This window comes from Bidens hawaiensis, unplaced genomic scaffold, assembly GCF_021521415.1.
Source record: "Bidens hawaiensis isolate Kalapana, Puna unplaced genomic scaffold, B.hawaiensis_p1.1 tig00008374_1, whole genome shotgun sequence".
NCBI lineage: Eukaryota > Viridiplantae > Streptophyta > Magnoliopsida > Asterales > Asteraceae > Bidens > Bidens hawaiensis.
Window position 1 is genome coordinate 723440 of NW_027491592.1, and position 27642 is coordinate 751081.

Sequence of the window (27642 nt, forward strand, 5' to 3'; positions counted from 1 at the left end):
GTAGGGCGTGTTGTGGGTGCTCTTAGAGCCCATGCCACCAAAATGATCAATGATGTTTCCATGTAGGGATGATTGCCGATTGGCATAGCTTTTTTAGCAAAGCTTATAGTTTTTTTAGCCTTTTTTATAAAGTAAGCTTAACTTGGTATTTGGTTTAGCTTTTTTAGATTATGCTTATAGGTTTATATAAGCTAATTTAAATAAGCTTAGTTGAATATGGTTTTTTAGCTTACTTAAAGAAGCTTATTTGTCTAAAGGGGTAAATACTCTTGGCATTCAAATGATGAATAATTAATAATATTGAAGCAACTTATTACTAAAACAAAATAAAGAATGATGGATCTAACAACTTATTAAGACGTATAATCAACTTGTAAAATATAAGCTAATCCAAACACTTAAAAAAAAGCTTATTAAATAATAGAAAACAAGCTATAAGCTACTTTAAAATAAAAACATAAGCTAAAAAATAAAAGCTAGGCCAAACAATCCCGTAATCAACAAAAGTCAAAAACACATAAGCATATAAGGTTAGCATCAAGTAACTACTAAGTCTTCGGTAGTAGTCTTCGGTATTCAAAGCTGATTATCACATTCTCAGTAATAATTATTATCTCTAATCATTTGTACTGGTCAGTGTTCAAAGATGGTTAAACATTTAGGCCGGTAAACATTTAAATGGTTTATCCTTTATGGTATTTTTATATACAACTAAGAAAAAGAACATTATTTAAAAAAAAAAATTAGTAATTACAACTACTTAATTTACTATTAAAAATTCATGATGCACACAAGAAAATTTTGGCTCATCTTGGGACTAATCGTCCCGTTTCATATATTCCTAGCCTTGTTTTGTCTTACCAAGTCTATTTCCTACATTCCATTTTTCCCGTGACCCCTCATCCCAATCTAATGGCAGGCGACAATAACGGGTTTTTAACCGAAGTATATATTATGCTTCTTATTATCGCGTGCGGAGCCTTACTAATTGCGTTATACCACTGCGTCTCGATGCTTTTTTGGGATCTACGTCATCGTGGGCGACAACAAGGCCCCATAGAGAGACAATTACAAGAAAATGATGTGAGCAATGAGAATTCAATGGTTGGGCTCATCCCGTCACACAAACACAAGAAGGTCACGGACTCAGAGGATGGCGAGCCCATGTGTGCGGTGTGTCTGAGTGAGTTTGAGGAAGGAGATGAGCTACGCACTTTGCCTGAGTGTATGCACTCTTTTCATGTCCCTTGTATCGACATGTGGTTGTATTCACATCGTAGTTGTCCCATTTGTCGAGTAGAGGCAACAATTGTGGCTCCATCTTCAGTTGAGGTTATATGTGTAGTTGGGCCACAACCTCAACAAGAAGAAGAGGTAACAAGACCACAATATTCTGATGTGACACAAGATGTAGTCGTACAAAGTAGGGTTGTGTAAAGGTAAGAAAATGCTTTAGGATAGTTAATGTGACTAGTTAGTTACTCTCTTGGGGCTTGTTTTGGTTTTGAGTTTGTTTTGTGCAATACCGATCTTTTACATATATTACTAACTTCCAACCTGATAACCCTTCAATAGGGCTTCATCTCGAGGCTAGAACTTTTCACGCCAAATTATTCGAGTAAACAAGCGGGGCTATATGCGTGAGACACATTTCGCGATTTGGTGTGAGTTCTTCATATAATGGATGGTTTATTTTGTATATGTATTCCCATTCTTGGTAGAGACAATCTTGATCTACATGCTCCCTTCTCAAAGCCAATTGATTATCTTCACTTTGCCTGCTTTTAAAAGTAATAGTTTATTATAACAAATAATTTGGTGGCTATGCAAAATTAAATGTAAAAGTTAGTGATAATGTTGAAAATGCAAGGATGTTCGTAAAATAGATACACTACTTAGAATAAGTTTTTAATTTATCAAGAAGTGTCAAAATCGGAGTATGCATACACTCATTGACTCTACAATACATTCTGAATTGGAGGAGGCATACAATCGTCGATGGAGAAGTTTTGAACGTGAAAGAAAGCTTTGAAGCATGTTTCCTCTCCCTTATCCGATCAATCAAAGTTCACACCACTTGTTAATTAGTGGCGGACTCAAGTATTTTTTTCATGGGCGTGGCTAATTTTTGGTATTCAGGTGCCTAAATCTTGGTTACAAATAAACACTATATCGGAGAGGATGTCAAATTTAAACGATCTCTAAATGGGTTGTTTGGTTACATCTGATTCATTCAGACTTCAGACTGTTTGGTTTCAAACAGAAAAACATCTGAATGATTAAAATTAGGTCTGAATAATTCAGACTTACTTTTGTTGCTGAATGGGACAGATGCTCATTCAAATCTGAATAAACCAAACAGCCCCTAAGACTAAGTGTTATAATGAAAGAGCGGGTATGGAATTACTTTGGCTACTGTTGACATTCATTTTACGGAGTGAGATAGTGAATCCATCTAGAGGATGACGCAAGATATTTGGGAAAATACAACATTTTGCGCGTTGTATGATTTCATTTGGTGCATTTTGTATTTTGCGCGTTGTATGATTTCATTTGGTGCATTTTGTTATTTTTTAATGCTAAAAAAGTAAATTAATATTCATGTTTTATTTTTTATAAGAATTAATATAGATAAAGTTAACTATATAAAAATGGTTAGTGAGATATATTAAAAAAGTTAATTTAAGTGTAAAATCGTCTCACTTAACCGTTACATATGCTTCATAACCTACGTGACATATTTGTTTTCACCTTTCACCTTTCACCTGACCTTTGCATACAGCCTCACCCTCATGCATCATTTTCTTACTCCCCCTCGTATTTAAGTGCACCACAATCATTTGTTAGACGTAGTCAAACATGAAAAGCAAATAAAGAAATTTAGTCGGCTTGTAGTCAAATTTGCGTTGAAGATTAACGACGTTTATAGTAACAACGAAAATAAAAGAAAAACAAAACAAACCATCCATTATGAAGAATTGTAGTCAAATTAACGCCCGAGGATTAACAATGTTTATACTATATCGTGTCTTGATAAAGCCCAAATAATATAAATACCAATGAAATATTTAAGACCCCAGTTATTGAACGTTTTAAATGATCTATTATGGTATCTATACAGAACCTTAATATTGGAACAATATTAAAAAAACATAGTAACTACAACTTCTTAATATCCTAGTAAAAATTCATAGTCACACAAGAAACTAAGAAAATGTTGGCTATCTAGGACTAATCGCCATTACATATATCCCTAGACTTGTTTTTTGTAACCAACACTAAGCCTATTTGTTACATTCCATATTTACCTCCCGATCCACTCCTCTCAACTAATGGCAAATGACATTAACCATAAAGGACCTTTATCCGAATTATGTTTTGTGATTCTTGTTATCGTGGGTGGAGTTTTACCGTTTGTGTTATACTTTTGTTGCCCTATCCTTTTGTGGGCTATAAGTCTACGTAGGCGGGAACAAGTGCCTGAGGAGATACAGTTGGAAGCGATTTATGTGAGCAATAAGAATTCAGGGTCGGGACTCATCCCATCCCATAAACACAAGAAGGTCATGGGCTCAGTGGATGGTGAGCCCATGTGTGCGGTGTGTCTAAGTGAATTTGAGGATGGAGAAGAGCTACGCACTATGCCTGAGTGTATGCATTCCTTTCATGCCCCTTGCATCGACATGTGGTTGTACTCCCATCGTAGTTGTCCCATTTGTCGACTAGATGCAACCAGCATGGCTCCGCCTTCAGTTGATGTTATATGTGTAGATGGTCAACAACCACAACAAGAAGAGGTAACAAGACCATGATATTTCAATGTGCCTCCAGATTTAGTCATACAAGGTGGGGATAAGTAAAGGTGATTTGATTAGTTTTAGATCAATTAGACTCACAAACTTGTCTAACTAAGAAAATGCGGTCCATTGATGGTTTAAAATATAAGATCGAATCATATTTTTTCTGTGCGACTTAAGTTTGTAAGTGTGTATATCTTGTATGTGTTCAAAGACTTCAACAAGCCACAAGTTTGTGACATCATTTATATGGTTCGTTCGTTAACATGTCGGTATCATCTTGATACTATAAATTTTTTCATGCCAAATGATTCGAGCACACAAGCTGGTCTCCAAGTACGTAAGTAACGAAACATTCGGTTGGTTCATATTATTCTGGCTTCATCAATAAGAGATATGGTATGAGTTCTACATAATGGTTGGGTTAATATGTATATTTATAACCGTTGTTGGTACAACATTGTTAATCTCCATTGCTCACTTTTCAAATATCCTTATCTTCGATTTGCCTAATATTTAAATGTAATAGTTGGTGATAATATGAAAAATATAAAAATATTTGTAAGATGAAAGCATTGCCTTGAAAAAGTCAAACAGGACGCAAGACGTCTTACATTACCATTAACCACTTTTTTTTTTTTTGAAAATCTTGGGCGTGTTACATATATATATTATTAAAAGAGGATGTTAGTGTCGCAATGACTTCTATTGGGCCAAGTGGCGGAACACTATTGAGCCACACCAATTCGTATATTTTTTTTGTTTAGTTATGGTACAGTAATGAATGTAACGGAAACTGACCGAATTCATGTCAACTCACCGCCTTAATGTCTGAGACCAACAACGCTCCAACCGAGATTACATATGTTTAATAAGTGTAAGGAAACCTTCCTACGTATATGACACACTTTTTCACCATTTACTTGATCTTTACATAGGGCCTTAGAGCAATTACAACAATAAATCTTCACAAATAATCAAACGTTATGTTAGATTCTAAACTTTTATTAAAAACCTCATTTTTTTTCACAACAACATACCCTCTTAAACATCATCAAATAATATTAAAACAATACAATATACATATACATGTCAATATATATATATATATATATATATATATATATATATATATGTGTGTGTGTGTGTGTTTGTGTGTGTGTGTGTGTGTGTTGTGAGAGTAGGGCCCCACCTTTTACCCCTATGTGGTTTGGATGAAGTCTAAAGACACAAACTTACACTACCAGAAAACAAGTCATTTTCCCACAAAACTTTCCTACAAATTTCCTACGACATTTAGTTTCAACAAAAAAAAATAAGCTCCAACCTTGCTACAACATTATCTAATAAACATTATGTTAAATCAAATAGTTTTTGTAGGAAAGTTGTAGGAAGTATACAACCCACATGTTTTTGTAGCAATTTTGTAAGAAAAGTTGTTGGAAAACGGTTGAAAACGATTTTCAAGCATGCGTTTTTCCAACATAACTTTTTGTTGGAAACTTGTTAGAAATTGGATATTCCAACAAATTTCCTACGAATTCAGTTGTAGAAAAACATCTCTTTTTCTAGTAGTTTGGATATGCCCCCCTTATAATCCATATCATCCAGACCTTGGATTCCACACATTGTCGTGGATACTCTTACCCTCTTGCATCATTTACCTCCCCCCCCCCTTTTCTCGTGTTTATGTGTTCATCAACTTGTAGACAAAGTCAGATTTTAGACCTCATACCAAATCGTATCTTGATAAAGCCCGAATATTATATATTACCATTGTATAAGTTAAGAATCTAATTGTTGAATGTTTTAAGTGATCTTTAATGGTATTTATATATATTGACAACTTCTTAATTTCCCACTACAAATTCATACGTACACAAAAGGTTAAGAAAATGTTGGCCGTCTTGGACTAATCGTCACTTTCCATATATTCCTAGACTTGTTTTTTTCTAACCAAAACTAAGCCTATTTGTTACATTCAATTTCCCCCGTTCCGACCCTATTCTCCTAATCTAATGGGAACTTTACCGCAAATATGTTATGTGCTTCTTGGTGTCGTGATGGGACTAGTTTTACCGGTTGTGTTATACTGTTGTAGCATGGTCTTTCTAGATTGGTGGTGTTGTGATAGACGACGACAAGACCCCATAGAGATACAGTTGCAAACAGTTCATGTGAACAAAAAGAATTATGTGTCAGTACTCATCCCGTCCCATAAACACAAGAAGGTCATGAGCTCAATGGACGGTGACCCCATGTGTGTTGTGTGTCTAAGTGAATTTGAGGATGGTGAAGAGCTACGCACTTTGCCAGAGTGTACGCACTCTTTTCATGCCCCTTGCATTGACATGTGGTTGTACTCCCATCGTAGTTGTCCCATTTGTCGACTAGATGCAACCATCGTAGCTCCACCTTCGGCTGAGCTTAGATGTGTAAAAGATCCACAACCATAACAAGATGAAGAGGTAACAAGGCCATAGTATTCTAGTGTGCACAATATCTAGTCGTACAAAGATGGGCCATGTAGGGGTGATTTGATAGTTAGACACAATTGCCACACATTGAAACATGGTCCATCGATGGTTTGGAGTGTAGATTGACCATCATTAGGGTTTCATCTCGACGTTAGAAGTTTTCATGCCAAATGATTTGAGTACACTAACAAGTCTAAGTAAAAGAGATTAATTTGGTTCATATTATTCGGGCTTCATCAAACAAATATAGGATATGAGTTCTTCATAACGAATGGTTTACTTTGTATATCTATTTCCCTTGTTGGTACAAACATTGTTAATCTCCATGTTCCCTTTTCAAAATCTCGCATAGTACTCAAATGTAATAGTTTATTGTAATAAATAATTTATGTATAAAGAATAAATGTAAAAGTTGGAGATGATATGAAAAGTAAAAGAATGCTTGTATGACGAAAGCATAACATGGAAAAAGTTTGTGAAAAGATTGATCTTATATCAATTTAATTACGCGTGTCGAACTTAATGTAATTCATTGCAAAAAAAAGAGAAAAAAACATATGTAAAGCACCTCCTATGGTCCATGGCGAACCCAAATTTATTTTCTCTTTGTCCGAAACTTTGTATGACATTATTTCCTGGGTGGGTCCCATTCTTATTCTTCCTTTAATATAGATTAAAGGTAGAAACCAGTTATCAACATTTAACAATACTAAAACCCTACTCAAATAAGCTAAAATTCAAAAACTATTATCAAATAAATTTTCTAAATCAAAGCAATTAACTAAACACCAAAAACTAAAATTGGATAATAACTAGGGGGTGTTTGTTTGAGCTTTTCATATTTGCTTATTTGATTTTCAAATAGGAAAACACTTTAAAAAAACTTCATTTTTAAGCTTTTGAAGGAGTTTTGCTAAACACTTTTTGCTTTTCAAAAATTAAATAAACAAAATTTAAAATCTCACCCAAACACCCCCTAAATAACCAACACAATCAAACTTTCAATTTTGAATTTCCAGACCTTAAGGTAGCGTTTGGTATGCATGAATGACATTGGGGAATGAAATGATTTATTACGTGGGAATAAAGAAAGTGATGTTTTGTTGCTCAATGGAATGAAATCATCAATTACACATGGAATCACATTCATCAAAACCATTCCTTACCACCCCCCTTATTTTTTTTCCATTCCATTTCTCCCTCACCCTACTTTCTCAACACCACCTAAAAACAGCCACCACCACCACCTGACCGCCACCGTCGCCGTCGCCACCACCTTCGCCGCCGCCACCAGGCCCACCACCATTGTCGCTGCTTGACAACCACCTACGTCGCCGCCACCCTACCATCGCCATCACTACCAATGCTACCACCGCCACCCCCACCACCAAAACCACCCCGCCTGACCACCACCACCATTTTCGTCGCCAGAGCTACCACCACCACCATCGCCATTTCAGTTTTATTATTATTTTTTTAATTTTTTTAGTAAAATATATATATTTTACGATAGGAATATTTTTATTATTTCTATTTCATTCCTACAGTTTTTTTGGATACCAAACAATATAAAGTAATTATTCATTTCATTCCCAGACAAAAGAACGATAATAATCCATTTCATTCATTTGTTCATTCTATTCCTTCTCTCATTTCATTCCCTCTTCATTTCATTACTTCCAACAAAACATACCCTAAGTTACAGAAAATTTCAAACCTCGAGAGACGAGAGCCACTAACAGAGTAACCGACGATCAGATGTTTTCCGGTGAGGTAAGTGTGCGACCGGAAATGTTTATATTAGGCTTAGTTGGGATAATTATATATATTAGATTTATATTTGTAAATATATAATTTTCTATATTAATTTCATTCGCGGTCCATCTTGGAATTTAACGGGAGTTGTTCACTCATTTTCAAAGTTATAGGAGGGTTGTCGTTAAAATTTTTGGGGGCCGGTCGGTATGTAACAAAAAAAAAAGAATTCAAATGGGACAGACGACCGACACGCCTTAGCACTCGGCCCATCCTTGGTTTTGACTCGTATAATTAGTGATAACTTTTATAAACAATGCATCTACTTAAACCCTCGTGTCTAGGGGTATTCACGAAAACCGAAATCCGAACTGAAACCGAAGCTCAAGTTAACCGATCTGAATTCTTATTCGGATTCAAATATTTAAAAAAATTCGGATTGCTTGTATTATTCGTATATCCGTTTAATTCGAATAAATAACATGTTATAGTGATATTTTCCAGTTTTATATGTTTATTTAAACTATTATTTGAAGTTTGAATTTATGTTCAAGACTCATTTCTATTTTCCGCTTTTATATGTTTATTGTGATTATAAACATGTAAAAATATTTTAGGGATCATAAATCTGCAGGAAAAATTTGTTATTAGGTTATTTTACGATTATTCGGATAATTTTGGATTATTCGAATTTTATCCGAAACCAATCTAAATTGATTTCGAATAGATTCAGACTAGATAGAAATATCCCTTATTCAGATCATATTTCAGATTAAGTCTCAAAATATTCAAATTCGAAAAATCCGAACCGAATAAATCGAATAACTTATTATTCAATCCGATAAACACCCTGTTAATGTCCATGTCACATAAGACGGCTTTCAGGTGTACCCAAAGTTTATTTAGATATTTAGAAAGCTGGCTTCATATCATGTTCTAGTGGCAGATACTGACACCATTTATTACACATCACCTTCCTTCTTTTGTGATGCCGTGTTATTTTGGGTGGCATCTCTCGAACCAAGAGTCAGTCACCCACCATAAAACCACTCATCACCTACACCTTAACATTCTCAAAACACTTAAATCACTTGTATAACATGTAAATTCACCACATCAAAAGATGAGTGGTTCAAGTTCAAGCAGTATAGGACTTGTTTTAAGCTTTGTGTTTGGCTGTCTTTTACTAGCACTTGTGGCTGAGCTTTACTATCTTATATGTTGGAAGAAAAAGTCAACCAACACAGAAACAAGACAAATCTTGCACATGTTTTGTTGTAAAAAGCCTTCATCTTTGATCACTACAGGGTTAGCCACAGACACACAAGTTCATGAGCCACAAGCAACATATGTTCATCAGAACAAGCACATAATGGACTGTTCAAGATTCTTGTTTACAATTGCGGAAGAAAAAAAGGAAGATATGGAGTTTGATGATGTGAGTAAAATGGGGTCAAGGAGTTTGAGTGATGTGGGCTCAGTGGATACATTGTTTTTTACTCCACTTGCTTCACCACCATGCTTGACTCCACCTATGGATTATTCGTATAGAGTTTTTAGTCCTTTGTTTCAGTCTTCAAGTGATTCAGAGTTCAATAGGATATGCTGAAGATGAAGTTTAAAGAAAACTTGATGTTGATGGTTGACTGAGTTTGTTGTTATTTTGTGCAAAAGTTGGTAGTTTTTTCACTTTTTGTATGAGTTTGGTGAAAATTTTAATCTAACAAAAGTCAAAAAGCCAATTACTTGTTATTAATTTGGATTGTTTAGAGATGAGTAAAGGTAGCAATGTTTCTTGAAGACATTTGATTTCTAATTATCCAATGTTTCTTGAAGATAGACCAACCATAGTTTTGCTATTGGTGTGATTTACTGAGTATGATGATTTCTAGTTATCCAAGTTAAAGACTTAGAGCAATTACGATATATTAAAGCTGTACAACGTATTGAAGCATTTGTATAGTGCTTTGTTTTGGACTTTTGGTTTTGTTAAAATTTTTAAAAGAATATTGCATATGATAATTTTCTTAGAGGTGTCAATCGTGTCAGGTTGGGGGTTGACCGGTTAATAGGTTTTAGCGTGTTGAAATTCTTCAACCCTAACCCAACCCATATTTAAATTCGTGTCGTGTTCGGGTTGCGTTTCGGGTCAACTCATTTTATGTTCATATACGAATATAGGTAATATCTATAGACTTGGTAATAAATTAAACAATTAATTACTTTTATTCATATAGACCTTGTTAATAATTTGTGATAAATGTAATTGTTTGTTGTGTATGTATCTCTCATTCTCAATTAACAAACTTAGGTTCACATATTTATCTCAACAAACGAATGGAACAACCAAAGAATATATAGTTAGAACTAATAAAATGAAATTATTAGAAGTATAAGCAGTTAAAAGTAGTGTAAAAAGAAATTAATTTTACTTTTAAAAGTTAATTGATATATGAAAAAAATAATAAACTAAGTATTTATATATTTAACTATTTAAAACATCTTATCTCTAATATAAAAATATTAACTTCTCTAAAATTGTTAAACGGCTTAACATGTCAACCACTTTTTAACGGGTCGGGTTCGAGTTGACCTGTTTTTTAAACGTGTCGGGTTCGGTTGATCTGTTTCATAAAACGGGTCGTGTCAGTCGATCCAAAACCTATATTTTTTCGTGTCGGGTTTCGGGTCGTTTCAGGAATTGACACCCCTAATTTTTCTTATTTTTGATCAAAGTGATTCACCTGCTTTTAACATTACACACTTGTAAAATAGCATCATGAGTTTATTGACAACATGCATTCTCAGGTAACGGTGTTTCTTGAAGGCTCAAGTCAGAGAAACCATGCTACAATTAAATGTATAATAATATACAGCACACTGAACTAGCATTTGCATACTGCTCTGTACTGGTTTTCTTAAAAGAATATTGCCCGTAACATCTTTCTTATATTTAATTCAGTAGCTTTTGATCAAAGTGATTCACCTGCTTTTAACATTATACACTTGTAAAATAGCATCCTGAGTTTATTGACAACATTTTCCTTCAGACTGCAAAGTAAAGTTGGGGGTGGGTCCACGGAAATGGGAGTAAGTAGTTCCTTGAATGATTTCATCATACCTGTGTAATCTAATTAGTTACACTTTGATAATTGATCCAAGGTAAATGTTAGCGAGATTAGTCAACATTTTTATGTTTCAATGCAACAGCAAGCTTTGAAATTGAATTAAATGCAACGTCGTTATTACTAATAAAATTTGGTAAGAAAGGAATCGGTATCTCTTATTTAGGGGCTGTTTGGTTCATTCAGATCTGAATGAGCCTCTGTCCCATTCAGCAACCACAATAAGTCTGAATCAGACCTAATTTTAACCATTCAGATGTTTTTCTATTTGGAACCAAACAGTCTAAAGTCTGAATGAATCATATTTTTACATCTGAATGGTTCCATTCAGATGTAAACAAACAGTCCCTTAATCATGTTGTTCTCTAGGACCAATGTATGCTCCGAGGTCGAAATTTATCTGATAAGTACTCATGTGTCTTTATAAACAATGTAATAATTTTTATTATGTTACATCTTGTAAGTTGTTAAATTTTTTTTCGAACCACCATTATATATGTAGAGGTGTATTATTAGATATTGATTTTCTCGTTCATTACTGTTTTCATAAAAGTTATTTTATGGTATAGAGTCATGAGATCCGGCTTGTACCATATATAGTAGCCGATTCTCGCAACAGATTTCGATTAAGATCAAGCTGTATATAATAATCTTCAAACAACAAAGTAGATCTACACAAATAAATATAGTCCAACACAGTACAAAAATTCAGTGCAAGTTCATCTAAGAGAGATTTGGTTCATACTATTTTCCAAACTGCAACATTCATATTTTGCTAATTGATGTTAGATCTATAAAAGTCAAATGCATGTGAAATGACTATTTACATGATTTTAACATATTTTAGCGTTATTAATTTGGTAAAAATGATCATCTATTTAAAATTAAATTGTAATTTTAATGCCAAGACTAGGGTTGTTAAACTTATGATTTCAAGCTTGTGAGTTGTGACAGACGAAGAACAACTCATATGGATCGTCAAGACTATACTGGTGAAGTTATGCTTTAATACTAGGTTTGCTAATTACCCCGGCCCGTATCAGTAATTTAAACTAGACAAGCTGATAGGGTAATGTTATGAACGGTAATGTTTGTGAGTACACCGTAATCTGCTAATTAATGTATATATAAATATATATATATATAGGGTAAGGATACTAAGAGAACCATTTGCAAATTGAAAACTATGAGAACCATTTTGGACCACTAAAAACACATTTGAAAAAAATATTCAAAAAAATCATAAAACAAAAAATAACAAAAATTTTAAAAAAGTAAAAAAACCAAAATTCTTATATTTCATTCCGGTTTCATTAAAAAAAATAATAAATAAAAAAAACAAAAAAAAACGTCGTATTATACACATATGTATAATTTTATTTAATCTTTAGTTACGTAATATACACATATGTACAGCATATTCAGTTAAACTATCACTTTATGCAAGAAACCAGCGGGGCTTGCCCCAATGGCCAGGAACATGATGGATGACCCGGATGTCCCGGGTTTGAATCCTGATTCCGACCGGATTTTACCAGAGCATTACAACTTGTCGTGCCGTCGGGCGGGGTGAGCCAACTGGGTTTTACCGGGAACGCCAAGCCAAACTCGGATGCCAGCTCGGATCCCGATCATGTCATAGTTGGCCTGACGGGGGTGGCTAGGCGCGACGTGTACACGCAGTGAGATAACTTAACTGTGAAAGTCACCGTTCGAAAAAAATCACTTTATGCAAGAAACGCTTCAAGATGGTAACTTTCTTGTCCCACACTCGTGGTTTAGATCAATTTGCGGATTTGCTTGACTAAGAGTCTTGCTGGTCTTTTAACATACAAATCTTATTTTCATGTTGGGGTTGTATACACTTCCAATTTGAGGGGAGAGTTGTCTGTAAACATCATCCAACTATTCTTAGTTCACCTCGATAATTCTTGAAACGCCATGCGAATTAATGAGCCAAAAGAACCAAATTAATTCAAACGATTTTCATATTGTTTTGGCTATGCGTAGTCATAAAGTCTTACCCCAGGCATTATGTGTCACGTGGCGCCTAGTCAGAGTTATGGTTTTTTACAAATATAGGGTGTAGTTATAACGCCCCCATAAAGCCATAACTTTGTTATTTTATTATTATTTTTGATTTTTTTTTCTTCAACCAGCATTATACACAAAACGCTAAAAAAAAACTCTCGTACTGCCTGGGGGTGGTGTTCCCGGCGTTATGGGCCAAAATGCCTGACATAACTAGGCCACTACACATGGTCTAAAAGTGCATGAATTATTGAAGATTAGATCCTTACACGTGTAAAACAATTGATGGCCGAGTGTTATCTAGTTATCCATTATTTAAACAAACAAGGCCCATTCTAACCGTCATGATAGTTGTTTGATGTGCTGACGTTTCCTTCCATTTCTAGTAACGAATCTAAACATGTAACAACCTTGTCTAGTTCATACTTCATATATGTTTTGTCATGAATGAAACAATAAACATGAGTCATAAAATATGCATCTTAAACCCAAGATGGTCTTTTTTTTCCCTTTGTTATTTACATTGATATACACATGCACATATTAATTGAATTTGAAATAACATTATAGATATATTTGTAATAATAACACACAATACACACCCTGATTTATGAACTTAGATCCGTGACTGCTCGAATTACATTATTGTGCATGGATAACCTTTGGCATGATCATCGCTACTGGTACTCGACCCATAGTAGTAGTAGGGTGGTGGGACTGGGGAGGCTGGTGGACGTGCGGTAATAGAGTACCCACGGGCATCTTGTGGTGGCATCATTGGTGCTGATGGCCTATAGTTACTCCATGGTGGCTGCGGTAGTGAGGGTGGTAAATAAGCATAAACATGACCACCATTTCTTGTATAACATATGCAATATATATTAATCAAAATCCCATGTTAAAAACAAACGCGCGCAAATACGTACACACATATGTATGGTTACTGTATTGAGTAAGAAAAACAAATGATTAATTTACCTTTGAGAGGAAAAACTAATTGCTATGATTCAATAGTTGTTCACTTGTTAGTGAAGTATTTTTGCATGCAGAGAATGAGAGTGTATGCTGTTATATAGGCCAGTTTTAATCTAAGTTTTTAATTGAACTATTAATTTAATGAAATGTACCCTTAACCAATCTAAATTAGTTCATTAAAAAAAAGTATAAATTCTACTGGACTGAGACGTACACAGGCATGGATCATGCGCTAGCCCCTGATTTTAAAATATATCCATCGACTTGACATACCACCATATTGTATTTTAAAACTATTGTTATATATAGTAGTTATATGACTATATCTTTGTATAGTATTATTAATCTAATGAAGAACTTTGACACATGTTAAGGATGCAATTTTATATACGCAATATGATTCTTGTTCGTTACGTTTTAATATAAAAAACTAACATATTATTATACAATATTGTCTATCATATTCCAGCCTGTTACATGATTAATTAAATTAGAATATGAAATTCCCTTCTCTTAAAATATATCAAAAAAATCTAAAAAAATATATGAATACATGTCACACGGAAAAATAACTAAAATGTCCATATAACCAGTCAAAGTATGCAATATGATCATTTAACAAGCTCATTCCCAAATCATCCACCCATATATACTCTTGTCGATCCGCCACTATGTTTTTTTCGAGCCTCAAATTCAGTGAATGATAGATTAAAATTGTCAAGCACCATTTTAAAATAAATTTGTCCGCCAGTTAAAAAAAAACTTAGCGGTCGACAACTAAACAATGACAAAAGAAAAACCCAGTGATTCAGCAGGGATAATCCTGTCAGTCCGTCTAAATCTTGTCAGACCACCTGAGACTGGGTTGTCAGAAATGTCGCCAGGTTTGATGGTTTTCCAAAGATTCCCTACGAGTCAACGACTTTATGACAACGGTAGTCATTTGGTTGGCTACAAATCCCGACTTTATGACAACGGTAGTCAACGACTTTATGACAACGTTATCACACAACCAATGTTATAATAGCAATTGGATTTATACACTAAACGGATTTGCATATGTAAAATAAATGAACTTATAGAAAATTTTATATTTATAGATGGTTTAAATTATTTATGACGAAAACCAAGTTTACTGTTTTATTGTCTAGCTTGGTATTATTATTTCTTTTCTCAAACCGTTTGATGACGTTATTCCCTATAATGATCATCCAGATATTAGTAAATATTTAAAATATGTCCATTGTATACATTTAGGTAGTTGATCATGATAGATATAAAAAAAAGGGATTCAGAATGATACAATAAGTAAGTTAATACGTTATTCTTCAGGCTTCTTAGTTATTAATCGAACGTTGGGAGAGAACCACTTGTGAGGTCACATGTGACATAATATGGATCGTACGTTGGATATTCATGGTACCATAATGATTAATTTTAAAGTTCAACCACATATAAAAGTAGTATACATGGAATCATTATTGAACGTACACTAGATTATAATAACAAAGATACTTTTAAGAATTGCCTGTTAGAGGTGCACAAATCGGGTATTATGAAAAACCGGGTTCGGATATGAAACCGGGTTCAGGTATAATCGGGTATTGAAAAATCGGGTATTAACAATAATCGGGTCGGGTTCGGGTCAGGTATTGGCTTGAAAAACCATACCCTGTGTACCGGGTTCGGGTAGGGTATTGAACCGGGTCTTCAATACCCACCCGGGTATTTGAAGACCCTATTTTCGGGTATTGAAAAAAACCCGTTTTATGGGTTTTGAATACCCTATTTTCCGGGTATTAGAAAAAACCCATTTTCTACAGTTTTCTTCTATTAACATATTTGCTTCATTTTTTTATCCTAACTCCAATTTTTTGCATACAAACTTCAAAGTTCATTCAAACATACATAACAACTAAACAATGATACAAAAAACATATATTTAATGTGTTTTCAGTTGTTGATTGGTATATCAAAAGGTGTTGCTTTAAACAAGTATTTATATCATATACGTGATCCAAAAAAGATCCGTTGGAGAACGGCTATAGATCTGTGGACAGCCACACAAAAATATGTGCACAAACACTAATATCCTAGCATGCAAAAAATCCGGTTCGGGTATGCAAAAAACCCGGGTTTCGGGTATAACTAGAACCGGGTTTCGGGTATTATCGGGTTTAGATCGGGTACGGGTTTGAGTTCTGGTTTCAACATTGAAAGTCATACCCTATCCGTACCCTACGGGTAGGGTCGGGGTCGGGTTCGGGTATTAAATACCCGGGTTTTAGAAAAACCGGTTCCGGGTTGTTTTTTCGAGTCCGGTTCCGAGTTCGGGTTTTTTGTGCACCTCTATTGCCTATGTTCAACCATATTTGCTTTACAAGCTTGCAAAAGGCTATCCTTATGGGCCATCGTGTTGTCCTCTTCAATACGAAGATGACCAACAAGTTCCTACACGCGTATCTTTTTTTTTTTTTTTAAGCAGTTTATGAATTGCCATTCCTATTTTGGTAAAATGGTAATGTGGTTATGATATGAAATAAGAGATCATGAATTCAAACCCTATATATACAGACATGCCAGGGCAAAAGTTTATTCGTTCTAAAAAAAGTAGTACATGAATTATACCCAACTAGTTGTCGTATCGTCGGAATGGATGTTATGGAGTATAATTTTTCAACTCCTGGATTTTCTTGATCATAGTCTTAAAATCAACCATTTTGTAGTAAAATGCATTTTATCATGTTTAAATGCTTCTAAACAAAAATTGTTTATCCGTTTTAGCTTAAAACTTATTTTCTTGATATCATCTTCTGCGTATTTCACTGGATCCATTTGAATTTAATTCTTCTTTCACTAATACTATTCAACCACGTACCAATTGTTAATGATACAAGAAACCAGAAACCGGATGGATTAATAATTAGATGCAATAGATTAATCGTTTAATCGAATGATCACAAATCTGCCACTCCTTGACTCCTTGTAATTAGAGGTGCACAAAAAAACCCGAACCCGAAATAGAAACCCGGGCTTTTAATACCCGAACCCGTACGCGACCCTACCCGTAGGGTACAGATAGGGACCGGGTAAAATGCATTTTACCCGTACGCGAACCATTTAGGCACTAAAACCCGAACCGGACCCGTTTTGTACCCGGTAATACCCGAAAACCCGAACCGGTTCCATACCCGGAACCGGGTTTTTCCAATACCCGAAACCGGGTATTTCAAATACCCGATGTATACCTAAAAAATACCTTAAAAATACTCGAAAAATACCCCTAAAAAGTGTAAACTTTTAAAAAATCTAATCTATACCTGAAAAATACCCGAAAAAAAAGCCCCAAAAAACCCGAAAACATGGTTTTTTCAATACCTGAAATAGGGTATTCAAATACTTGGTTTTTGAATACCCAGTTCTATACCCGATCCGAACCGATGCATAGGGTATGGTTTTTAGAGACAATACCGGGACCCGAACCCGACCCAGTTATTACCAATACCCGGTCATACCCGAACCCAGATATTTGAAAAACCCGATTTGTGCTCCTCTAAGTTGTCTAGCTCCCAGTTTTGGGCTGCTAAACAGCCAAGCCCATTTGCTTGTTTTTAATTCTTCCGATCCGTCCTAGTCCACCAACCAACTTTAGTTCCCAAGCCCACATTATATGATCTTATTCTTGGTGGTCTCCCATTTTAATTTCCATACAACAATTAATAACCATTGACAACTTCTTGCCGCAATTCCATCTCAGCCCCTCATTCAAACCCATTTTTGTAGCTATTTCTTCATTAATCCATTTCTTCTTCATCTTCCCCACATTTCAATCCTATTCGCTTCCTCCATACTAGGTACATAACATTTTACTATTCCAAATTCGTTCATGTTAATAATGTTATCGATTTTGATTGATTTAAATCTATAAATTGTGTTGTTTTAAATATAATGCTTCTGCTATAAATGAACCACTGTAAGTGAATACACGTTAAAGAAAAATACTTATTTCTGTTGCATGTACATATGATATGCATGTTTGTATGTGTATGTATGGGTGTTAAATGGGCCGTGTTAGTGTTGGTAGGTCCACCCTGACTGTCCCCAACCTAAAAATCGTGTCAGCTATGTGAACCAAAATATGACACGAATATTCACGGGTTGACGCAAACATAAACCATTTGACCCGGAAGTTTTTTTTATATATATTAATACTTTAAATTTACATTTTTACAAAAATAAATACAAAACAATTATATTTTAATCATAAAATCTTATGTATATTTCCTTTTTTAATTTTAAAATTTGAAATAAGATACCCAACCAATTTAATTTATTACACAAAATTTTATCTAAAAACTATAAAGAGTCAGCCGCGAACCCTTTGGGTTGACCCGAACCCACCGTATTAACTAAATGTGTTTGTGGGTTCGACTCAAAAATCACCCGAACCCTTTTATACCATAACCAATCCCACAAATTCCATGTTAAATTCGTGTTGTGTTAGAAACTCGCACCCCAATATGCATATCATTTTAGAGATAGGTTATACATGTTAGACAAATCCCACATTATGTTTTAGGTTATTAGTGTTGTTTATGTTGGCATTATGGATTTATTCACATATTCTTTCTTGTATTTGTATTAATGATCATGTGTGTCACTATATCGGTTATGTGATTCATGACTCGCGTATGCATATTCGGTTCTTTAGGTAACTTATGATGGCAGACGAGGATATTCAACCACTTGTGTGTGATAATGGAACTGGAATGGTTAAGGTAATCAATAATCATAATATATTTTTCACAAACTTTTTTTTTTTACTTTCATATAAACAAACTAATTTTACAGGCTGGATTCGCGGGTGACGATGCACCACGGGCCGTGTTCCCAAGTATTGTGGGCCGTCCCCGTCACACGGGTGTGATGGTTGGAATGGGCCAAAAAGACGCATATGTTGGCGACGAGGCCCAATCCAAAAGAGGTATATTGACCCTAAAATACCCGATTGAACACGGTATTGTCAATAACTGGGATGACATGGAGAAGATATGGCATCACACTTTCTACAACGAGCTTCGTGTCGCTCCCGAAGAGCACCCGGTTCTTCTCACCGAGGCGCCTTTGAACCCGAAGGCTAATCGTGAAAAAATGACTCAAATCATGTTTGAAACGTTTAATGCACCCGCTATGTATGTCGCAATTCAAGCCGTGCTTTCTTTGTATGCTAGTGGTCGTACAACTGGTATTGTGTTGGACTCTGGGGACGGTGTGAGTCACACCGTCCCCATTTACGAGGGGTACGCGCTTCCACACGCGATCCTTCGGTTGGATTTGGCTGGACGTGACCTGACTGACGCGTTAATGAAAATCCTGACTGAACGTGGGTACTCGTTCACCACGTCAGCCGAACGAGAAATTGTCCGTGACATGAAGGAAAAGCTAGCTTACATAGCACTAGACTTCGAGCAAGAGCTCGAGACTTCAAAAACTAGCTCTTCTGTCGAGAAGAGTTTTGAGCTGCCCGACGGGCAGGTCATAACCATCGGGGCAGAGAGATTCCGCTGCCCCGAGGTTCTATTCCAGCCTTCCATGATTGGAATGGAAGCTGCTGGTATTCATGAGACTACCTATAACTCTATCATGAAGTGTGATGTGGATATTAGGAAGGACTTGTATGGAAACATTGTGCTTAGTGGCGGTACGACTATGTTCCCGGGTATTGCCGATCGTATGAGTAAGGAGATTACCGCTTTGGCTCCGAGTAGCATGAAGATCAAGGTCGTCGCCCCGCCCGAGAGGAAGTATAGTGTTTGGATTGGTGGTTCCATCCTTGCATCACTCAGCACCTTCCAGCAGGTTTGCTTTTGTAACCAATGTTTTAAAAACCGGACTGGACATCACACATGTCGTCTAACTGGTTCACTGGTCAGGCCAGTTAGATGGATTTAATAATATAAAAGCAAACAATTTTAATAATTAGATGACGTCATAAAAATAATATTTAGTATAAAACAATATATATATACACACACAATAGAAAGCAAAATATGAAAATACTTTATGCTAACTTTTTATGTGTTTTGAGTGCAGATGTGGATTGCGAAGGCTGAGTACGATGAGTCTGGTCCGTCTATCGTGCATAGAAAATGCTTCTAACTTGTGCAACTTCGATCTGGTGTCGTGTTCGGCTTGCACACTTATATTTTTGTTGTTTTGTGTTATGATTTACAAACTACATATATGATTTGTGACTATTGATGTATTGTACGTTCCACTATTCTTTAATTTTCATATTGTTTTAGAAAGTTGGAGCATATATTACTATGTTTTGTTGATTTGATGATTCTTGGTTAAGAATCTATGTAGAAACTCTCGTGTTTGTGCGTTATCCTTTTGTTTTTCTTTTTTAAACGACGAACACTGGTAAAATCCTTCTAATACTCTTAGGGGTCCGATGTATAGTGATTAATTACTTAAATTAAAGAACATATCGCTATTAATACTTAGTCGACTTTGGCTCTTGTTTAAAAATCATTAGGGATCTTCGTGTCAATTAGCTTAGAGACATGTTAATTAGGAAAAATGTCACCGAATAGCGATAACTTTAAAAGTTAAGTGTTTAAAAATATTTTTGTTATTATTTATTTAAATCCATTTTATTTGTTGTTATCGTTTCAGGCAAAGTGGCCAAATCCTTTTAGACTATATAGGAAGGACCACTTATTAATTATTATTGATAATTTTCCTATCTGCCATGGCACTGTTGTATTATAAGTTAGGTGCCCTTGTTTGTTTATATGTGTTGAAATTTCTTATAGCGTGCACAGTTTGCTTATGTCTTAGACGCATCTATCTTTCTTAGTTTCACACTGGCCTTAGTTGAATAACCTGGTGACCTACCAATTGTAGAAGTAGGATTTTTGACAAGAAATAAGCACTTAAATAATACAATTCAAGTGTACCATCCTCTTTCTCATTTCGAGGAAAAGGTATCCTTCCAAAAGGCTGTTAAGTAGCACTAATCCTAAAGGGGACCATCGATCAAAAAGGACTTCGAAGACTGCAGTTTTTCAGCTGCATCGTACCGTACTATAGGAGGGGTCCGTACCTCCTTTAGATAGAGCCCCCTGCTCCTAATGTGTTGAGCTAGAACTACTGCTACGTGGAATCCGTGGTTTTCTAACAATAAAGATTATTATATATCTAATATATGTGTGTACACATAAACAAACGCGTAAGATCACATGTGGTTGGGTGATTCTCACACTCAAGAAGTCTTAAAAACGTTTTGGAGGGGGAGTGTTTCCCACGAAGCGCTGGATATGGGGAAATTGGTAGGGTATAATTGGTTGGTTGTTTTGTGTTGTATTATTTTTAGGGGGTGTTTGGGATTCCTTATTTTACCTCCTTATACCTTATGTAAGATATAAGATATAAGTTAAGTTGTAACTTATACTTTATACACTCACAAAATTCAACTTTCCTAAACACCTTATAACTTATAACCCATAAGTTATAAGCTAAAATGAGCAAAAATAAGGAATCCCAAACAGCCCTTTAATAATAATAATAATAATAAGGTAATAATGGTAGGGGCTCAAATCTTCATCCACTACACCCTTTTTTATTAAAAAAAACTCCTATGATGATGTGACGTCACATGACAAAAAACGTCCTCATAGAGGCTACATCTACTAGACACAGTCTAAGGCTTCTGAAACCTTGTTGTTGTGAGAGAAAATAAAGGTTTTTTTTAAAAAAAAGTTTGTTATCTGATGATGCAACTATCTATGAAGGTTTACGGTTTACTGTCGTTGGTGCTCGGGTCTCTTACACTCGAGTTTTGAATTTTCTTTCGGCATCCTACTTTTGTTTGGTTTCTTTAATGAATTTTACTTTTAAGGTATTTTATTTATTTATTTTTTAAATGATGTGTTATTATATTAAAATAAAACTGGAAGCAGAAATAAAGGTCACGACTCACGTGTTTGATCTCGTGAATGCATCTAAAAAGAAATATAATGCAGAATAACACATTAAACGTGTTGAGATGAGTCACATGACGTACATGCAAGCTGTGTAATATATACTTGAAGAGACTTATTCACATTATATAACCTACAAAATGAAACAGCTAAATAATATTGTGCATGGTGGCTTGAAGAGTGCCGAAACAACTATAGCATCAGTGTCACCATTTCACTACTAATATTGGCTATACTATGGTACAAGTTCATACTTTCAAACCCCTCAAATGGTGCACCATCGTTGCCACCAGGTCCTTTTTCATTCCCGATTGTCGGGTACCTCCCATTTATTACTCCGGACTTGCACACGCAGCTCACCAACATGGCTCACACCTATGGCCCGATCTTTAAGTTCAAACTAGGAAGCAGGTTTCACGTCGTGATAAGTAGCGCAGAGTTGGCAAAGGTTGTGGTTCGTGACCAAGATGAGGTCTTTTCTAACCGTGACCAACCAACTGCGGCTTTAGTGTTAACTTATGGAGGCCAAGATATAGCCTTTTCCAAAAATAACCCTAATTGGCGTAAGCTTCATAAGATATTCGTCCATGAGGTTCTAAGCAACAAGAATCTTAAAGCAACTAGTTATTTTCGAAGGGAAGAGGTTAGAAAAACCGTCAAGAATGTTTTTGATAGAATTGGTACCGCGGTTAATATTCTTGATATTGCCTTTTCTACGGAGACAAATGTCCTAACAAGAACAATTTGGGAAAACACCGTAGATGAAGGGTTGAAAACTCGCAATCTTGGAGATGAGATAAGTACGGTGACCTCTGACGTTGTTAAAATTTTTGGACGAGTTAATTTGTCTGATTTCTTCCCTAGTCTTGCCCGATTCGATCTACAAGGTGTTGAGCGGGACATGAAGATGCAAGTTAACAAGTTGGATGCATTTTTCACTAGCATAATTGAAAATCGAATCGAATCCAACTTCAAAAAGTCACAAGAAGAAGTCGGGTATGAAGGAAAGAAAGATTTTGTACAAATCTTACTAGATCACAGGGATGAAAAAGATGGTGTTTCGCTTAGCATGACCCAAATGAAGGCAATACTCCTGGTACGATTCGTTCTTCATATCTATCTATAATATATATAAACGAAAACATAAAAATCCTACGTATCGCGATGTGTCGCTCCCCCTTTTTTTGGAGTCACCAGATTTGCTTGATTTTTAAATGGAGACTTCTCATACATTTGACCCGAATTCACGGGTATGAGTCTTATCAAACCCATATATTTCTTAAACGAGTTATAACATCTAATTAAATTAAAAACTAATCTCTCACCAAATATTTGATACAAAGTATGGATATACTAAAAATTAATATACGACTTATTTAAAAAAAATATATATTATTTATAATTAAAAAACCAATTTTATAGTAAAAAATAATAAACGGGTCTTGGGTCTCATCAAACTCATATAACTTTTAAACCGGGTTATAACATTTCATTTATTTGTGAAACAATTTAATATCAAACCCTAAGTATATTATTATACAATAAGAAAATAAAAATTCAAAAAATAGATAAATATTAAAAACAAATAATATAAAACAGCCCCCGAATACGGGTGATAAAAACTAATTTTGTATGATTTTAAAAGAATTAAAATGAAGAACAAAAACGATATAAGTGAAAAACTAGATTTTTTATATACATAAGTTATAATGAAAAATGATAATGAAAATTAAACCAACCAACTAATAACAATGCTAAAACATCAACAACTATCGGATTTTTAAAAGTAGAGGCATAATAATTAATAAAAAATAAATTTAATAAAAAATGATCAATTAAATACTAATTAGCTGACCGGTGTTGATGTTATCTAGCGAAAACTTGGGTTCAAGCCTCACAAGAGGGAAATAACGAAAAAAAAATTAGTTGTTCAAAAAGAAATATATTATATATTAAAAAAACTATATATATATATATATAAGATCTTTAACAAAAAGTATTTAATAATTGGTCGTTCAAAAATAAAAGTTGTTGGTATTCGCTTTCTTCTTTTTAATATTTTTTTGATCGATCGTTCAAAAAAATATATATATATAAAAGATGAACTAAAGTCTAAAGTAAAATTTGTGCAAATTGCACATATTTTATCTTATTTACTGATTAATACAGTATTTAATGTTTTATTTTTCGGTTATACACTTTTAACATCGGTCGGTGCGTGCCACGAAGCGCGAGTGAGTAACCCTTAGTAATAATAACTACCATGGATGATAAACTTGATTTAAACATGGTCCACTTATGTAAATCCAAGAAATTGAGATTGACTCTACCTACTTATTTTATTAGGATATTATGATCGGAGGAACGGAAACAACGGCAACAACCGTAGAATGGGCAATGACACGTATTATGCACAATCATAAAGTTATGAAAAGAGTTCAAGAAGAATTAGTAGAAGTTGTAGGACTAGACAACATAGTTGAAGAATCTCATCTCCCAAAACTAAGATACCTAGAAGCAATAATTAAGGAAACATTACGCATGTATCCTGTAGTCCCTTTCTTACTTCCACGATCACCAAGTAAGACATGCATAGTAGGTGGTTATACAGTTCCAACGGGTTGTACTATACTTTTAAATGTTTGGTCAATACATCGGGATCCTCAATATTGGGACAATCCCTTGGAATTCAATCCTGAGAGGTTCTTGATAGACGAATGGGATTACAGAGGGGTGAACTCGGTGTATTTCCCGTTTGGGTCAGGTAGAAGATTGTGTGCAGGGATTCCATTAGCTGAGAAAATGCTAATGTTTATCTTGGCTTCACTCTTGCATTCGTTCGATTGGAGTTTGCCCAAAGGTGAAGATCATGACTTTAATGAAATGTTTGGAATTGTATTAAAGAAACGAAAACCACTAACCCTATCCCATCTCAAAGGTTGTCGATTGCGAGCCTTTATATGTAATACTCTTGTAGAATTTCTTTCTTTTGTTGATTGTATAAAACAATTAAATAATGAATGTAAACGTATTATGTGTATTTTATTTTATTTTTCTAAAATTGATTACAAAGAATATATGTGTGTGTGTTCATTATAGTTTCCATTAGCCGACCATATAATACATTTCATTGTTTTGTACTCCGTATTTCATAGTTTACAATGAAATATATTCTATGGTCGGCTAATGGAAACTATAATAAACACTTAAAATGTATTTCATTGTTCCAAAATATATTCTTATTACGATAGCTTCTTGATGCATTGGAAACTATAATGAACACTTAAAACAAAATTGTGAGTGATGGTTGTCCGCGTTTTCTGGCAAATAAACTACTTATAGTTTTATATTACTCTCTCCGTCCCATTATAAGTGTCCATGTTTAAAAAACACAAAGTTTAAGGTGAATTGAATGATTATTTTTTTTCTTACCAAATGACAATAATGCCCTTGAAAAGTGGATCCATCAATATTATTTATTAATGTTAGTTGTGTGTGTTTAAGGGTAAACTTGGAAATTGGCTAATAAATTTTGAAAGTAGACACTTGTAATAGGACGAATAAAAAATAAAATGTGGACACTTATAATGAGACGGAGAAAGTATTAAACAGTCTAGAGGAGTATTAGTTTGAATATGGTAGGCTAGAGGTTGACCATGGAATCCCTTCTTATTTTATCTTCTATACAAATTTTTTTTTGCAAAGTAAAGAATTTACTAATTTAGTAAGAGTTAGTGTTTTTAGATGGACAATAGATTTTTGAGTACATCTAGTGATATTCTATCTCAAGTAGCGGAGTTCAACCAACTTTTGATGAGAGGGCAAGTCCGCTTATTGAAATAATAGTGGAGTCGAAGGAAGAATGATCGTTTTTTATATATCTCTTCGCTTCCTGAGGTACTTAAGAGTAAAAAATGATTATTTTTTTCTTTCTTTTAATGTATGTCTTTTGACTTTATCATAAAAATAAAAGGCGCAAGCGTGAGTAAAGTACGCCTTCCTGTCACCTGCAATTTGCACTTTATTATTCCATCATGCGAATCACGAGTAGTACGGTTAAATTGTAATTTGCACGTAGGCTACAATCAACCACCTATCGAAATATTAATAAGATTTATAATAATAGAACGTTTTTTTAACAATAAATAATAAATTATTTTGTGTGTTTTTTTTCCCAATTAATGGACAAAATGCTTGTGCTAACATTTGTTTTTATGTGATGCAAGTCGTGAGATGCATATCACCACTCAAAGACGTCTATCATTTAGCTTTTTTTTCCACTTTTTTGAAAATGTTATTTTATATTGAAACATTCACTAGCAAGAAGCTTGGGACAAAGACACATACATGACTCATAATACATTCAGACAGTTGTTCAAGACAAAAGTTTCATCTAAAAAATTAAAAGAACATCATGGGGGACTAATCTAAGGATTGGAGTTTCATTTTGTTTTTTCTTAATCCAAATAAACAACTTACTCTTGATCTCATTTTGAAAACGGAAATATGCTTTTTGTTGAAGATACACTTATTCGGCTATTCCTTGTGGGTCAAATGTACCAAGAACTTGTCAAAGTAAGTTATGTTTTTTTTGTATTGCTTGAACTAGGTGACAATGCGGTGAGACGGAAAACACAAACATCACTGATCACGTAACATGTTACATTTTTCTTTTTTGGAATTAAAAAATTAACAATACAATATCATGTTCAATTTAAAATTAATAAAATATTATTTTTATTATGTAGTTCTTTAAAAAAATATTAATGTGTAAAAACATTATGATTACTTAGAAATTGTGGACAAAAATTGGAGAAAATGGATATATATATATATATATATATATATAGAAAAGAGTTCAAATAAAAAACAAGTGTTTTGTGAGAAGTGTGAGAAGAACTTTAAAATAAAAAAAAACACCTAAATATGACATTATACAATGTAAATATGATACAATACAATTATTTAGAAACTATCAATCTCAACCACTAGATCATAGATCCAAAGGCCTAGATCTATTCTTATTTTTCTCACAAAAATATTGTTTTTTACATTAACCTTACCATATATATATATATATATATATATATATATATATATATATATATAAAACAAACAAACTTAAAAATTGTATTAAATATGCGAATCAAATTGCGTTAATGTATTATATACAAGTATTATAATTATGAAAAGTGGTTATTTTGTATGCAGTGTTTTGTATGTAGTGTATTTACATTACTTGTATATATAATTACACAATTTGATTTGCACGTTAATTTAATTTGTATTTAATCTAATATATATGTGTAAAGATAAGTGGGGGGGGGGGGGGGGTTAAAAAAAATCTTTTTATAATCTAAAGTTGAGTAGAGCTGATGGGGCAAAATTGCAAAAATTGTCCCCCTTGGCGGATTGACAGGTTAAAATGTGTAAGCCGAGCGCGACCCACATTATTATTCGTGTCAAATATTTCAACCATGATCCGCACACACAT

The 27642-nt window shown here is 34.3% G+C and overlaps 4 protein-coding genes and 1 pseudogene across 5 annotated transcripts; all 5 read left to right on the top strand.

Annotated features, from left to right (window-relative positions):
* Positions 1 to 912: 912 nt before the first annotated feature.
* Positions 913 to 1437, top strand: LOC143637590 (RING-H2 finger protein ATL52-like). The gene has a single exon (XM_077104943.1). It carries the CDS (start codon positions 913 to 915, stop codon positions 1435 to 1437), a length of 525 nt encoding a protein of 174 aa, XP_076961058.1.
* Positions 1438 to 3332: 1895 nt separating this feature from the next.
* On the top strand, positions 3333 to 3812 carry LOC143637592 (uncharacterized). The gene has a single exon (XM_077104944.1). The coding sequence runs from the start codon at positions 3333 to 3335 to the stop codon at positions 3810 to 3812; it is 480 nt and encodes a 159-aa protein (XP_076961059.1).
* Positions 3813 to 9152: 5340 nt separating this feature from the next.
* On the top strand, positions 9153 to 9638 carry LOC143637593 (uncharacterized). Its single transcript, XM_077104945.1, has one exon. The coding sequence runs from the start codon at positions 9153 to 9155 to the stop codon at positions 9636 to 9638; it is 486 nt and encodes a 161-aa protein (XP_076961060.1).
* Positions 9639 to 18505: 8867 nt separating this feature from the next.
* LOC143637555 (actin-like) lies at positions 18506 to 20703 on the top strand. Its single transcript, XM_077104922.1, has 3 exons — positions 18506 to 18938; positions 19012 to 20019; positions 20254 to 20703. Exons 1-3 carry the CDS (start codon positions 18879 to 18881, stop codon positions 20317 to 20319), a joined length of 1134 nt encoding a protein of 377 aa, XP_076961037.1. The 5' UTR covers positions 18506 to 18878; the 3' UTR covers positions 20320 to 20703.
* Positions 20704 to 22288: 1585 nt separating this feature from the next.
* LOC143637556 (labd-13Z-ene-9,15,16-triol synthase, chloroplastic-like) lies at positions 22289 to 25114 on the top strand (annotated as a pseudogene). Its single transcript, XR_013154449.1, has 2 exons — positions 22289 to 23244; positions 24495 to 25114. The product of XR_013154449.1 is annotated as a labd-13Z-ene-9,15,16-triol synthase, chloroplastic-like (transcript).
* The last annotated feature ends 2528 nt before the right edge of the window (positions 25115 to 27642 follow it).